The sequence below is a fragment of the Chrysemys picta genome, chromosome 24 (assembly GCF_011386835.1).
Source record: "Chrysemys picta bellii isolate R12L10 chromosome 24, ASM1138683v2, whole genome shotgun sequence".
In the NCBI taxonomy this organism is placed as follows: domain Eukaryota; kingdom Metazoa; phylum Chordata; order Testudines; family Emydidae; genus Chrysemys; species Chrysemys picta.
Genome location: NC_088814.1, coordinates 14,171,152 through 14,186,706, shown reverse-complemented (window position 1 = coordinate 14,186,706; position 15,555 = coordinate 14,171,152). Strand labels below are relative to the sequence as shown.

The 15,555-nt window shown below is 56.0% G+C and overlaps 1 protein-coding gene and 1 long non-coding RNA gene across 5 annotated transcripts in view; both read left to right on the top strand.

Annotated features, from left to right (window-relative positions):
• The window catches only part of LOC135977348 (uncharacterized), a 215,647-nt gene that overhangs the window by 109,747 nt on the left and 90,345 nt on the right, over nt 1–15,555 (top strand). The gene's annotated exons all lie outside the window — the stretch shown is intronic.
• On the top strand, nt 5,510–15,032 carry LOC135977344 (golgin subfamily A member 6-like protein 2). 4 transcript variants are annotated; one of them, XM_065577769.1, is made up of 4 exons: nt 5,510–10,822; nt 11,319–12,961; nt 13,356–13,547; nt 14,778–15,032. In XM_065577769.1, exons 1-2 carry the CDS (start codon nt 10,348–10,350, stop codon nt 12,461–12,463), a joined length of 1,620 nt encoding a protein of 539 aa, XP_065433841.1. In that variant the 5' UTR covers nt 5,510–10,347; the 3' UTR covers nt 12,464–12,961; nt 13,356–13,547; nt 14,778–15,032. The 4 variants fall into 4 exon arrangements, with proteins under 4 accessions (XP_065433841.1, XP_065433838.1, XP_065433843.1 ...); XM_065577766.1 differs by having other exon boundaries at nt 13,356–14,158; XM_065577771.1 differs by lacking the exon at nt 14,778–15,032 and having other exon boundaries at nt 11,319–12,317; nt 12,655–12,961; nt 13,356–14,745.

Here is a 15,555-nt window from a genome sequence, read left to right as displayed (position 1 = left end):
CTCCGGACCCTGCGCCCCCAGCCAGGCACTTCCTCTCCCGGGCTCTGGCGGCACAGGGTCCGGAGGCATGGGGGCTACCCGAAGCCGGTAGCGCTGGGGCAGCTCGGCTCTTAAACAGAGCCGAAGAGTCGGGGAGGAGCAGAGCCTCCAGCCGCGGCGGCTCTGCTCCTCCCCGACTCTTCGGAGCCGAGCGCTACGGGCTTTGGGCAGCCCCCATACCTCCGGACCCTGCGCCGCCGGAGCCCGGGAGGGGAAGTGCCCAGCTGGGGGCGCAGGGTCCGGAGGCAAGGGGGCTGCCCGAAGCCGGTAGCGCTCGGGCAGCTCGGCTCTTAAACAGAGCCGAAGAGTCAGGGGAGAAGCAGAGCCTCCGGCCGTGACGGCTCTGCTCCTCCCCGACTCTTCGGCTCTGTTTAAGAGCCGAGCGCTACGGGCTTTGGGCAACCCCCATACCTCCGGACCCTGCGCCGCCAGAGCCCGGGAGGGGAAGTGCCCGGCTGGGGGCGCAGGGTCCGGAGGCAAGGGGGCTGCCCGAAGCCCAAGCGCTACCGGCTTCACAGCTGGGTGCTTCCCCTCCCGGGCTGGGGGGGGGCTGGGGTGGGAAATGGGCGGGGCCAGGACCCCATGGAGGGTCCTCTTTTTTTATTTATTAGCTATGGTAACCCTAGGTCTGGGGAGTCCCCACAGAACTGCCCGGTGGAAAGAGGGGGCTGTTCAGTTCTGCTGACTTTGCAGGTGGCTGCAGCCTTTTGGGTCCTAGTGCCGGTGGTGCTCCCCGTCTGTGTGCTGGGAGGGGCCATCCTGTTCTATGTACAGCAGGGAGTGCATGTGCTGGGGTGCGGTGGGGTGGGGGAAACAAGCAGTAGGGAAGGAAGGGGTGGGATGTGGAGGAGATGGGCAATGGGGAAGGGGCATGGGATGGGAAAGAGAAGGGAATGGGGGAGGCGGGGAAAGGGGAAAACCGGGAGTCCGGCATGCAGCATCCCCTTGGCAGCAGCTGAGGCTCGTCCGGTAAGCAGCCCCATCGAACCCTCCCTCTGACTAGCCCCACTTCCCCTGCATCTGTACCACCCCGACAAGCCCCCGGACACCCACCCCACAGAGCCCCAGCCAGCTGCACTTGGACCCCCACCCCAATGAGCCCCACCTCCCCTGCACCCGCCCTCCCGCTGAGCTCCCCACACCTAGACACCCCTGCTGAACCCCAAGCACCTTCACCTGGACCCCTCTACAGAGTCCCACTGCTCTATCAAACCCCAACGAGCCCCTGTGCATCCAGATCCCCCACTGAGCCACCTGCACCCTGACTGCTCCACCCAGAACTCTGTTAGCCCCACCTGGATCCCCCCACACTGAGCCCCTCCACACTTGCATCCTGCTGGGCTGAGCCTGCCTCCCACACCTGGTGCACCTGGCGCAGAGGGGCAGTGCCCAAAGGTGTTTCTGGGGCAGGCCCATCCCTTACACTGTGTCAGGGTCCGGTGCAGCCTCACTGTCGAGTCCCTGTCCTGGGAAGGGAGTGGGGAGGCTGCAGGGTGATCTCCCACCTGCATGCAGCCAGTGGCCTGGGCTCCCCCTGCCAGGCTGCAGCTTCCACGTTTATTTATTGACAAATAAAATTTGCAGAATTTTAAAATAGTGCACAGAATTTTGAATGTTTTGGTGCTGAATTCCCTCAGGTATGTGGAGTGCTGGGCAGTTGTGGGGGGCCTGTGAGAGGGGCACTAGGCAGTGGGGGGTGCTGGTTATAGGGCTCTGCGGGCCAGAGGGGCACTGGGCATGGGAGTTGCCAGGCATAAGGGGGTGGGGGTAATGGGCGGGGGGTAGTATGGCAGAGCACGCTGGCAGCGCAGGGCTGGGTGGGCCAGTGGCCTCTGGCGGGGTTGCGTGGACCGTGGCTGTACCTCCCCTCTCCCCCTGCGCCTTGCCCCTGGCCAGCCCCTCACTCTGGGGATCAACCCCCCTCGTGCCATGCCCCATTCCCCCATGGGAGCCCACAAATCTGTTTGGCGCCGGCCCTACAAAAGGTTAATCGGGCCCTGTCCACACCTCCTTGTGCTGGGCAGTGCATGGACAATCGGAGGGACAGTGGGATGATGTGGAGATCAATGAGTGTGTGAGGCAGGCAGATGGATGGGCGGGTGTGGCATACAGTGGGGGCTGGCCCTGTCATCTGCTGCCCCGTCTGACTCCGCCCCTGTCTCTCGCAGGCAGCACTCAACAGAGAGTGGCTCTGTAGCATTACACTGGTGCTTACATCCAGTGTGTACACCTGGGCGTAATGTGCTCCTGGAGAGCTCGGGCAGGGACAAGCGTGGGGCTCACGGCTGCTGAACCAGCTACTCCAGAGATTGCCACAGATCTCACCCCCCCCTTGGGCAGCAAGACCCTGGCCGGGGGTTCCTTGTCCCTCCTCGCAGCCAAAGCAGCCTGCTCAGCACAGAGACCGAGGTCACCTGCCCCTGCCCAGCCTGGCTGGAGCTGCTCCAGCCCCGAATTGCTGGTATCCAGCCTGGCTGGAGTTGGTTTGATGTCCTAGCGGAGTCCGTTCCCCACTGTGGTTAGTTGCTCTTTCTCTGCTTCCCCATAGCCCCTCCCCAGAGTCTGTCACTGCTTGGCCTAAAAGCTTCTTCCCCTTTGGGTCTGTGTGTTCTGGGGTCTCTGCTGGCAGCAGGGACACTGCTCTGGCTTTGGGCAGGTGCTCGGCAAGGTAGGGTTGTAACTTAGAGCTTTCTTCAGCAGAAATTTTAGTAAAATTAGCCTTTGCCTCATTTCTGAAAGTGCAGAATAACATCCAGGCACCCACCTGCTCACCGGGGGTATGTGTGGGTAGGTGTCAGGGTGCAGTGCCCCCTGCTGCCCAGATGGGATAGTGCCATATGTGTATCTCCCCCCCAACACTGTGATAGTGATCCCTGCTGGCCAGGCACGGGAGTGCCCTGTCAGTGCCTTCTTGTTGGAGCAGTGACCCCTGGTGGCCAGGTGCGGCAATGCCTGGCATGTATTCCCCCTATTGTTGCTGCAGCGACCCCTGCTGGCCACTGATGGCAGTTGCCTATGTGACCGCACCACTACCATTGCGCCTTTGACGGTTGGTGGCTGGGTTAGGCAGGGCCCTGTATGTATATCAGCCGTTGGGGCAGTGCCCTCTGCGTATCCCACACTCATCTCAGTGAAGCGTGTTGCCCAGGCGGGGCCATCCCCTGTGTGTATTTACACACCCCAGCCCTTGCACTGGGGCAGTGGCCACTGGTAGCCAGAGGAGTCGGTGCCCTAGGTATGTTCTTCACTTTCCCCAAGGGGGCAGGAGCCTGGGTGTCAGGCAGTGCCTGCGTATCTTCCAACTCCATTGTGGCCGTGAGCCCTGCTCCTGGTGTGCGTCACTCCCCACTAGGGATGTGCCCTGTTGGCCACGTGGGGCAGTGCCCTGTGTGTAGCCCCCCCTCACCCTCTGTGACAGGTATGGCAGGCACTGATCCCTGCATCCCCGTGGGATGTGTATCCCCCAACTGGGGCAGTGACCCCTGCTGGCCAGCTGGGGCAGTGCCCTGTGTGTGTGTGTGTGTCCCCTATTTGGGTAGTGACCCCGGGGGCTACGTGAGGCAGTGGCCTTTGATTTCCTCTTCTCTCCACACACACACCCCTCTCCCTCTCTCTCTCTGTCTGACACAGTGCCCCCTGTTGGCCAGTTGGGGCACTACCCGATGTGTATCTCTAGTGATTGGAGCAGTGACCTCCTCGTGTGGCAGTGCCCTCTTGGTATCTCCCTCCCCCCCACACAGACACCATTGTGGTAGTGGCCACTTCAGGCAGTGGCCTGTTTCATTCCCCTACTACCACCACCATTGCAGCAGTGACCCCTGGTGGCCAGGTGCAGCAGTGCCCTGCGTGTATCCCCCCCAACCAGTGCCCAGTCTGTGACCTCTGGTAGCCACGTGGGGCAGTGGCCTGTGTGTACCATCTCCACTAGAGCAGTGACCGCTGGTGTCTTGGTGCTAAGATGCAGCCACCTCTGGGTTACACAGTGGGGCTGTTTATAGGCCAGTGGGGACAGGCCCCCTCTGTTCCAGGAGGTAGGGAATAGCTGGGACTCGGGGCTGAGCGCTCCACCTTGTATGTACGTGTGATGCTGTTAAGGCTGCTTCCCCACTTTGAACTTTAGGGTACAAATGTGGGGGCCTGCATGAAGACTTCTAAGCTTAACTACCAGCTTAGATCTGGTCCGCTGCCACCATTCCCAAATGGATTCCCTTCCCTGGGAAGCCTTGAGAAACTCTTCACCAATTCCCTGGTGAATACAGATCCAAACCCCTTGGATCTTAAAGCAGGGAGAAATGAACCATTCCCCCTCCTTCTCCCACCAACTCCTGGTGAATACAGTTTCAACCCCCCTGAGATCTTAAAACAAGGAGAAATTAACCATCCCCTCTCCTTCCTTTCACCAACCCCTGGTGAATACAGATTCAACCCCCCTGAGATCTTAAAACAAGAAGAAATTAACCATCCCCCCCCCCTTCCTTTCACCAACTTCTGGTGAATACAGATTAAACCCCCCTGGGATCTTAAAACAAGGAGAAATTAACCCCCCCGCCCTTCCTTTCACCAACTTCTGGTGAATACAGATCCAACCCCCTTGGATTTAAAAACAAGGAAAAATCAATCAGGTTCTTAAAAAGAAGGCTTTTAATTAAAGTAAAAGGTAAAAATTATTTCTGTAAAATTAGTATGGAAAAATACTTTACAGGGTAATCAAACTTAAAGAGCTCAGAGGACCTCCCTCTAGCCTCAGGTTCAAAGTACAGCAAACAAAGATAAACAATCTAGTAAAAGGTACATTTACAAGTTGAGAAAACAAAGGAAAACTAACACGCCTTGCCTGGCTATTTACTTACAAATTTGAAATAGGAGAGACTTGTTTAGAAAGATGTGGAGAACCTGGATTGATATCTGGTCCCTCTCAGTCCCAAGAGCGAACAACAACCCAAACAAAGAGCACAAACAAAAGCCTTCCCCTCACCAAGATTTGGAAGTATCTTGTCCCCTTATTGGTTCTTTGGGTCAGATGCCAGCCAGGTTACCTGAGCTTCTTAACCCTTTACAGGGAAAAGGATTTTGGAGTCTCTGGCCAGGAGGGATTTTATAGTACTGTAGACAGGACAGCTGTTACCCTTCCCTTTATAGTTATGACAGACGCGCTGAGCACCTTTCCCCGATGTGAAGAAGACCCTGTGTGGCTCCAAAGCTGGTCCAGTAACAGGTATCACCTCACTTGCCTTGTCTCCCTGTCTTCCATTCTGCAAGTGTCCAACTTCCCCTTCGCTGCTGTTCTCCAACACCCCCAGGTCCCTTCACCTGCCAAACCTCCCCTGGACCCTGAGCCCGACTCCAACCTTGGGGGGGCTCCCCACCTGCAAACCCTATGGAGCCTGGGGGGCCTGCTCCGAGGAGGGGAGGGGAAACCTGGGGCCACAAACTCAGTCACGGGGTTGAGGCTGCCCCTGCAAGAAGCGGGGTGGGAGGGGAGAGAAGAGTGAAGCAATGCATGCTGAGAGATAGAATCGTAGAACTGGAAGGGACCTCGGAGGTCTCTAGTCCAGTCCCCTGCACTCAAGGCAGGACGAAGTATTATCTAGACCAGCCCTGACAGGTGTTTGTCCAACCCACTCTTCAACCTCCCCAAGGATGGAGATTCCACAATCTCCTTAGGCAATTTATTCCAGAGCTTAACCATCCTGACAGTTAGGAAGTTTTTCCTAATGTCCAACCCCAACCTCCCTTGCTGCAGTTTAAGCCCCTTGCTTCTTGTCCTATCCTCAAAAGTTAAGAAAAACAATTCTTCTCCCTCCTCCTTGTAACAACCTTTTAGGTACTTGAAAACTGTTGTTATGTCGCCTCTCAGTCTTCTCTTCTCCAGACTAAACAAACCCAGTTTTTTCAATCTTCCCTCAAAACTCATGTTTTCTAGACCTTTAATCATTTTTGTTGCTCTTCTCTGGACTTTCGCCAATTTGTCCACTTCTTTCCTGCAATGTGGAGCCCAGAACTGGATACAGTGCTCCAGTTGACACGTAATCAGCGCGGAGTAGAGCGGAAGAATTACTTCTCGTGTCTTGCTTACAATACTCCTGCTAATACATCCCAGACTGATGTTCGCTTTTTTTGCAACAGCGTTACACTGTTAACTCATATTTAGCTTGTGATCCACTATGACCCCCCGAGATCCCTTTCCGCAGTACTCCTTCCTAGGCAGTCAATTCCCATTCTGTATGTGTGCAACTGATTGATTGCTCCTTCCTAAGTGGAGCACTTTGCATTTGTCCTTATTGAATTCCATCCTGTTTACTTCAGACCATTTCTCCAGTTTGTCCAGATCATTTTGAAGTTTAATCTTATCCTCCAAAGCACTTGCAACCCCTCCCAGCTTCGTGTCGTCCGCGAGCTTTATAAGTGCACTCTCTATGCCATGATCTACATCGTTGATGAAGATATTGATGTAGCGTCTCAGCAGGGCTCTATCTCCCCTCAGCCACGCCGGGCCCCATGACACCATGGGAGATGTGGTGTCTCCTGCCTCCATCTCCCATCAGCCACTGTGAGGACCATGGCACCATGGGAGTGGTTGTCTCTCCGGCCTCCATGTCCTGTCAGCCACTGCAAGGCCCGGCCCAGACTTCCCATTTCCGGTGCGAGTCCGGAAGCAGAAGTTGCCATGAGTTGGTGCCGGGAAGGGTGGTGCTGTTGTCAGGAGAAAGCAGGAGGAGTAGGTTGGGTCCGTGCTACCGTGGGGAGGTGCCGCCCTTGCTGTGAAAGGGGCCAGCCGTTATGGGAGATGTTGTCTCCCTGCCCTGCCACGCTCTGCACCAGCCCCTGCCTGTCACGGGAGGTGCAGGCTCCAGCCTGCAGAGCTGCAGCAGGGAACTTTGGATGTGAGATTGAAATGGAGTTTTGGTGCCATTATTTTTTTATTTCAAAACAGAACAAAACAAACCTAATTTATCTCAAACCTACAAACAGGATTTTACAAACCATGAGTGTGGTTTAGGTCCTTAAAACCTTACATAATTACACACAAATATTTACACACGCAAATTCTTTTTTGCCTAATATCCCTTGCACTGCTCTAATTATTTTTTATAATACTGTACCCTGATTACATTCCCATTTTGTATAATCGAACGCAGTCAAGTTAACTTCCAGTAGAAACCCCATATATATAGTGATTTTGATTACAAACATTTCTGTGGGGAAAATCAGCAGGGAAATCATCTGGCCCGTGCATCATGAGATTTTCCCAGGGCCCCCCAAGTTGCCCGAGGCCCCTGGGCATGGGCCCCCCAAGTTGCCCGAGGCCCCTGGGCATGGGCCCCCCAAGTTGCCCGAGGCCCCTGGGCATGGGCCCCCTGTGCGTTAATCCACCACTGCAATGGCTGCGGAGCTCAGGATCCCGCTTCCCAGAATGCCCGGAATGCCGGGCGGAGACGGAACACGCGGGGAAGCGACCACCAGAGCCAATCAGAAGCCAGCGCTCGGAGACAAAGGGCTCGGTTTACATTCGGTTGTTGGCTGTTGCTGGAGTGGAGCAGAGGGAGACGCAGCACAGCCTGGAGGTGCCCACTGAGACTGAAGACCTGGTAAGGATCCCCACGTGTGCTTGTTTTCCTTGTGAATTTCAAGCCGGCCAAGGAGTACAGGGCGGCATCAGCCCCTAGAGAACTGATACTCAACTCCCATTCTGCTGCACAGGGGCTGGGAGGGAGCTGGTTGTGGGGGGGTCGGGCCCCTTGTAAATGCTGTTATTGTTGATGGGTTATTAGTCTAGTTGCTCCTGTTCTTTCCTTAGCCCCAGGCCTTTCTTCCCTCTGCCCAATAAGCTCCCTCACTTGTTGTGTTGTTCCTGGGGGGATTGTGATAGATTTGTACCCCTTGTGCCTGGACGATGATCCTCGTCTGTTATTGGGCACTAAACACTTCCCCAGGGCACAGCAGCCCTTGTGACTCAGGCGCTAGGAGGGGCCCCTTGGGGTGGAGTCTGCAGGTGCCAAGAGAGTCCTGCGCTTCGGAGGGAAGAATCCCAGCACCGCTACAGGCTGGGGACCGACTGGCTAAGCAGCAGTTCTGCAGAAAAGGACCTGGGGATTACAGTGGATGAGAAGCTGGATATGCGTCAGCAGTGTGCTCTTGTTGCCAAGAAGGCTAACGGCATATTGGGCTGCATTAGTAGGAGCATTGCCAGCAGCTCGAGGGACGTGATCATTCCCCTCTCTTCGACGTTGGTGAGGCCACATCTGGAGTATTGCATCCAGTTTTGGACCCCCCCCCCCCAACTACAGAAAGGATGTGGGCACATTGGAGAGAGCCCAGTGGAGGGCAATGAAAATGATCAGGGGGCCAGAGCACATGATTTATGAGGAGAGGCTGAAGGAACTGGGCTTATTTAGTCTGCAGAGGAGAAAAGTGAGGGGGGATTTGATAGCAGCCTTCAACTACCTGAAGGGGGGTTCCAAAGAGGATGGAGCTCGGCTGTTCTCAGTGGTGGTAGATGACAGAGCAAGAAGCAATGGTCTCAAGTTGCAGTGGGGGAGGTCTCAGTTGGATATTAGGAAACACTATTTCACTAGGAGGGTGGTGAAGCACTGGAATGGGTTCCCTAGGGAGGTGGTGGAATCTCCTTCCGTAGAGGTTTTTAAGGCCTGGCTTGACAAAGCCCTGGCTGGGATGATTTAGGTCCCTTCCAACCCTAATATTCTATGATTCTAAGGACCCAGGTTCCATTCCCCTGAGGGAAGAAACTCCACTGAGCAGCAGGCAACAGGGCAAAGCCTTGAGCCAGGCCTCAGGGCAGGGATTGCAGGGCTTTGGCTTCTCTTTCTGGCTCTGCCACTGCCCTGCTGTGGGGCCCTGGGCAGGTCACTTCCCGTCTCTATACCTCAGTTTCCCTGTCTGTCCAGTGAAGGGATAGACACTTCTCAAACTCAGTTTGAGCAGTAGTGAGTCTGGATCAGACAATGAATGTTAAACCCTCTGAGCTCAGAAGGACAGTGAGTGAGTGTTTGGGAAAGAACTACTGATTTCCTGTTGGGCTCCATCCAAAGCCAATAACTAGGGTTGTCAATTGTAATTTCAATGTATTATCCATATTTTTGTGGATTTTTTTATAGTTTAAAATATATTGATTTCAGTTACAACAGAGACTACAAAAACAACGAGGAGTCCTTGTGGCACCTTAGAGACTAACACATTTATTTGGAATAAGCTTCCGTGGGCTAAAACCCAAATAAATGTGTTAGTCTCTAAGGTGCCACAAGGACTCCTTGTTGTTTTTGCGGATACAGACTAACACGGCTACCCCTCTGAAACAGAATACAAAGTGTACAGTGCTCAACATATATTATTATTTTTGATTACAAATATTTACACCGTAAAAAAGATAAAAGAAATAGTATTTTTCGATTCACCACATACAAGTACCTCAGTGCAATCTCTTTATAGTGAAAGCGCAACTTACAAATGTAGACATTTTTTTTAAGATAACTGCACTCGTAAACAAACCAATGTAAAACTTTAGAGCCCACGAGTCCACTCAGTCCTACTTCTTGTTCAGGACCAACAAGTTTGTTTACATTTCCAGGAGATAATGCTGCCCACTTCTTATTGACAATATCACCTGACAGTAAGAACAGGCATTTGCATGGCACTAGTGTAGCGGGCGTTGCAAGGAATTTATGTGCCAGTTATGCTAAACATTTGTATGCCCCTTCATGCTTCAATTTCTAGATTGCACTATTGGTTTTTTTACAGTGCAAATAATAATAATACAGGTGCCCCTCCCCCCATCACACTGCTCCACTGCTGCTCCCACCTCCTGGCCACCGCCCCCACCAAGCTGCCTGCCCACTGTCTGCTGCGCAGAGCGGGGGTAGGAGTGGGGGGCTGATGTCAGGGTGTCCTCGATCTGGTAGCTGCTGAGCTGGGGTTGAGGAACGGGGGCACCTGTCTGCTGTTGCCATTGGCTCAGGAGTGAAGCCTGGACACTTGGGTTCCCTGCCTTCTCAGGCCGGGGAGGGGGTGTGGCCTGGGGCTACAGGAGGACGATGCTTGTCCAGACTGACTACAGGTCTCTGTCACTGACCCCATTGCTCTAAGGGATGAGATTCCCTGGGGGTCCCAACATCGGGGAAGCTTCGGGAGCAGCCTGCAGGGAGAGCCCTGCCAGTGTGTGCAGAGCCCAGTCCAGGTGCCCCCGGGGAGTGTGGGTAGGAGAGGGAGTCGCCCCAGCTGGGGGGCAGACAGGCCCAGTGGCGAGAAGCTGCGTTGCCCCAGACTCACGGCTGCTCCCTGCTCAGTTGCAGGATGGACGTACTGAGGAGGATTTTCAGGATAAAGGCTCCGCAGGTGGCCCTGGAGCCAGAGGGGGGCAGCTGCCAGCATCCCCAGACAGAGAGCCGCCCCTCCATCCCCATGGCATGGGAAGCAGCTCCTGGCCACCCCAGGAGATGGACCTGCTCGGCCTTGCTCACCAGGAGGAAACCAGCTCCCAGGGCTGGTGCCGAGCGGAGAGAGACAACATCCAGGCCGAGATGGAGGTGGCCCAAGTTCAGTCTGGGCAGGCAGGACACAGCCCACGAGAGGAACCAGGCAAGGCAGCTCTGGGTTTGCTTCTGCTGGAAGGCCAGCCCTCAGCCCAGCCGCGTGGGCCAGCAGGAGGCATCCCCAGGGCAGGAGCTGGGGGATCGCTGCCCCAGCAGCTCAACTGGTGCCGGAGGGGAGAGCAGCCGCTCCCTGGAGGCTCCCTGCAACACGGAGGCCGAGTGCTCCTCCACTGCAGGTGAGGAGACTCCCTGGGCATGGAGAGGAGCAAGGGGCCATTAACACCCAGTAACTCTGTCAGAGTCATTGGGGGGATCCCAGCCCAGGGGTCTGGCCTGAGCCACGTGAGCCCAATGACATCAGCGGGAGTCACAGAGCCACCCCCTGCAGTGGGGCATGGGGGGAGCTGCTGGGAAGTGGGTCCCTGATGCTTTGGGGCAACTCCCAGGAAGGATGGGACAGTGAAGGGCCCCATCTGTCATGGAGCCATAGGGCTGAGGGTCTCTGGGAGGGGTAGTGTGGGGATCTCTCTGCCATGGGGCCCTGGGGCTGAGAGGTCTGTGGGAGGGGCAGTGTGGGGATCTCTCTGCCATGGGGCCCTGGGACTGAGAGGTCTGTGGGAGGGGCAGTGTGGGGATTTCTCTGCCTTTGGGTGCTTACATGGGAGGGGGAAACATTAAATCTTCTCTCCCTATCCCTTCACACCCCTGTCCTTCCTCTTCCCTCCTCCCCAGCAAGAGTCACCCTCTGCCCTTGTCTCTCTGACGCAGAGATCCCCACGGACCAGTCAGAGAAGAAGGACCTTGCCCCTGAGGAAAAGGCAGAGGAGGATGAAGATCGGGCCACAGAAGGAGAGGAAGAGGAGGAAGACCTAGAGACAGAGGAGGAGGAGAAGCAGGAAGAGGAAGTCCTGACCACAGAAAAAGAGGAGGAGGTGGAGGACCTAGCCATAAAAGAGGGGGAGGACATGACCACAGAGGAGGAGGAAGACCTGGACACAGTGGAGGAGGAGGAGGAGAACCTGTCTGCAGAAGAGGAAGAAGAGGAGGAGGAGGAGAACCTGTCTGCAGAAGAGAAAGAAGAGGAGGAGGAGAACATGTCTGCAGAAGAGGAGGAAGAGGAGGAGGAGAACCTGTCTGCAGAAGAGGAGGAAGAGGAGGAGGAGAACCTGTCTGCAGAAGAGGAAGAAGAAGAGGAGGAGGAGAACATGTCTGCAGAAGAGGAGGAAGAGGAGGAGGAGAACCTGTCTGCAGAGGAGGTGGAGAATTTGTCAGCAGAAGAGGAGGAGGAGGAGCTCTCCATAGACGAGGAGGAGGACTTGACCACAGAGAAGGAGGAGGAAGAAGAAGGTAGAGGAAGAGAAGGACGTGGCCCTGGTGGAGGAACATCTGATCATGGAGCAAAAGGAAGAAGAGAAGGATCTGGCCATGGAGCAGGAAGAGGAGCACCTGCCTGTGGAGGAAGAGGAGAAGGCCCAGGCCACAGAGGAGGACAAGGAGGATCTGGACCAGGAGGAGGAGAAGGAAGAGGACCCAGTAATGGAGGACGACGAGGAAGTGGCCATGCAGGAGAAAGAAGAGAAGGAAGAGGAGGTACTGGCTATGGAGGAAAAGGAAGTGGAAGAGGATTAGGACTTGGCCACGGAGAAGGAGCAGGAGGAAGAGGACCTGGCCACAGAGGAGGAGGAGGAGGATGTGGCCATGCAGGGGGAAGAAGAAGAGGCAGAAGAGGAGGTAGAGGACCTGGCTATAGACTAGGAGGACCCAGGAATGGAGGAGGAGGAGGATGTGCTGATGCAGGGGGAAGAAGAAGAGGAGGGGGAGGACCTGGCCATAGGAATGGAGCACGTGGTCATAGACAAGAAAGCGGAAGAGGATGACTTGGATGAGGAGGAGGAGGAGGAGGGCAAGGCCAAGTCCTCTTCCACCTCCATGGCCAGGTCCCCCTTGCCCAGATGTGTAAATAGGGCAGTAATGAGCAGGAGCAGGGGGGGATCTTACCTCTCTCTATAGCATTGGTAAGAGAGATAATGGAATAGTGACAGGCATTTCTCGTGTCCGTTTTTTAAAGGATGGTGTTAAATTGGAGAGGGTGCAGAAAAGAGTCACACAAATGACCTGAGAGCTGGAGAAAATGACCTACAGTGAGAGACTCAGACTGTAGGTGGGTGAAATTTAATGGCCTGGAACATTCAGGAGGTCAGATGAGATGATCCAATGGTGCCTTCTGGCCTTAAGCTCTATGAAACTCTATGAAGCATCGCCTCCCTCCACCCCCTGCTCCGATGTGCTTCACCGCACAGAAGGGTGGCCGGACAGCCTAGAATGACCCTGCTCCAAAGCGGCTCTGGGGGAGAAGACAGTGGTGAGAGTGAGAGGTGAGTGAGAGACGGCTGTGGGGACCTGGCGGGAGGGCAGGAGACCTCGGACAAGGAGGGGGCTCCCCTTGGCAGGGCACTGGAGAGAACAGCAGAGAGCAGGGATTCCTGGGGCTGAGGTCTGGGCACCGCCAAGAGGAAATTCTGGGCGTCAGCGCTGGGGGCAGGTAGGGAATCGTGGGACTGGAGGGTAAGCTGAGGCTGGGGGTGGAAAGGTAAGGGGCAGCTGCGAGAGGCTGGGCAAGGGCCAAGTTGGAAGGGAAGGAGGGAATCTGGAGGACAGGGCCCAGCTGTGTTGCCAGAGGATCCTTCTGGCTGTGTCTGGGCAGCCTCTCTGGGAAGTGCCCAGGGGTCAGTGGGGCCTGAATCTGACCTTCTCCTTTGGGTCTTACAGGAACTAACTGAGGAGCTGCCCCAGGACTCTGGGCCCAGCTCTGTCCTCTCCAGCTCCATGGACCGCATGTGAAACCTCCCGTACCAGAAGCTCCCGTCCGGCTCCCCCAGCTCCGGTGCTGCTCAGACCCAGAGAGGCTGCCTCCTCCATGGCCAGGTTCTCCTCCACCTCCTGCACAGCCTGCAGTGATGGGTAAGGGAACCCATGGCCACAGAGACCCCATGGGCACGGGTGGGGATTGAATCTGGGCCCTTCACCACGGGCACAAGCTCTGTCAGGCTCCCATTCAGAAAGCCATGGAAGGCTCTGCCTGCAGACACCCGCTCTCCATTCCCACTGCCAGACTCTTGCCCGTGGTGACAATGAAGAAGCAGGAGAATTTCTGCCAGAGAACCCCGGGCTGCACAGTCGGGTGTCACTGGGACGTCTCTGGGAGCCATTTCCAGTGTGTTCTGGTGGGGTCATTTTCCTTCTTGAATCCAGGGTGTCTCTGCTCCCAGAATCTCAGCCAGGGAGGCCACCCTGCAGAATATGGCCCCGCAGTTTGGCGATGGGCTGCAGGAGTCACCACGTAGGTGTGCAGCAGCCGTAGCGCCTGCACTGACCATGGGCCAAAACCTGCAGCCCTGACAGCCCAGGATACCCCCAGGGATGGCAATGGGAGGGTAGCCTGGGTAACTAGCTGCTGGGCCAGGGCATATAGAGAGAGGACTCAGAGATGCAGCAAACCAATGGCCAGAGAAGTGAAGGATGTAAGGGAAAGAGAAGAGCTAGGACATCTGGGGAGCTGCTGCGGCGCTTGGGTGAGTGTCTTGTCCCTGGGGGGATCTTCCCCTCTGGCCCCCCACCCCAGCCCCAGGGCAGCCTGCCTCCTGCACCCCAAACTCCTCATCCCTGGCCCAGCCCCACACCCTGCACCCCCTCCCTCACCCCAACGCCCTGTCCCAGCCCAGAGCCTGCACCCAGCACCCAAACCCCCTCCCATGCCCCCTCCTGCACCCCAACCCTCTGTCCCAGCCCAGAGCCTGCACCCAGCCCCCAAACTCCCTCCTGCACCCCAGGCCCAGCCCAGAGCCTGCACCCAGCACTCAACCCCTGTCACACCCAGCCCCCAAACCTCCTCCCGTACTCCTTCCTGCACCCCAACCCTCTGTCCCAGCCCAGAGCCTGCACCCAGCCCCCAAACCCCCTCCCGTGCCCCCAAACCCCCTCCCGTACCCCCTCCTGCAGCCCAACCCCCTGTCCCAGCCCAGAGCCTGCACCCCCTTCTGCACCCCAACCACAACCGCCTGTCCTAGTCCAGAGCCTGCACCCAAACTCCATCCCATAGCCCGCACCCCAAACCCCCTCCTGCACCCAAACGCCCTCCCTGAACCTTGCAGTCCCTTCTAACCCGATGGGTCCATAATTCTTTGATTCTAGCATCTGTCACCTAAAAAGCAGGGCTGGCGCATATGGATTTCCTCCGCATCCTCTGCACTGAAGACAGAAGTTTCTCCGCAATGGCCTGGTCTTCCTGGAGTGCTCCTTTAGCACCTCGATCGCCTAGTGGCTTTGCTGACTGTTTGGCAGACTTCCTGCATCCCATGTACTTAACCAGTACTTTGCTGTTACTGGTTGTGCCTTAGCTAGTTGCTCTTCACGTTCTTTTTTGGCCTTATTATACTTTGCATTTGACTTGCCAGAGTTTGTGCGTCTTTGTATTTTCCTCACTAGGATTTGACTTCCAAAGTGCCTCTTTTACTCGGCTGTTTAGCCCTGGGGGCATTTTTTTTATCCTCGCACTGGTTTGTTTTTTATTTGCGGGATACATGTAGTGGGAGCCTCTAGCATGGTGTTTTTAAACGGTCTCCGTGCGCTTTGCTGGCATTTCACCCTGGCGTGTTGCTTTTAATTTCCATTTAACGAGCCCCCTCACGTCTGTGCAGTTCCCCTTTCTGAGTTGAATGCTCCTGCGGTGGGTTTCTTTGGCAGTTCCCCCTCCAGGGCTGTGCCATGTAATTCCATCAGGACTGCGATTCCTGAGAGTAACTACTCCAGCGTGGAGGCTGCGCGGTGAGAGCTCACACCGTGCACTGTCCTAAGCAGAGAACGTCTCCAAGGGCCGGCGCTGCGGTACCGCTCCTCGCCAACGCCGCCCGGCTCCGCTGCATGTGCCCCGTCAGCCAGCAGGGGTTTGTTCTCGATTGTCACAAACGGG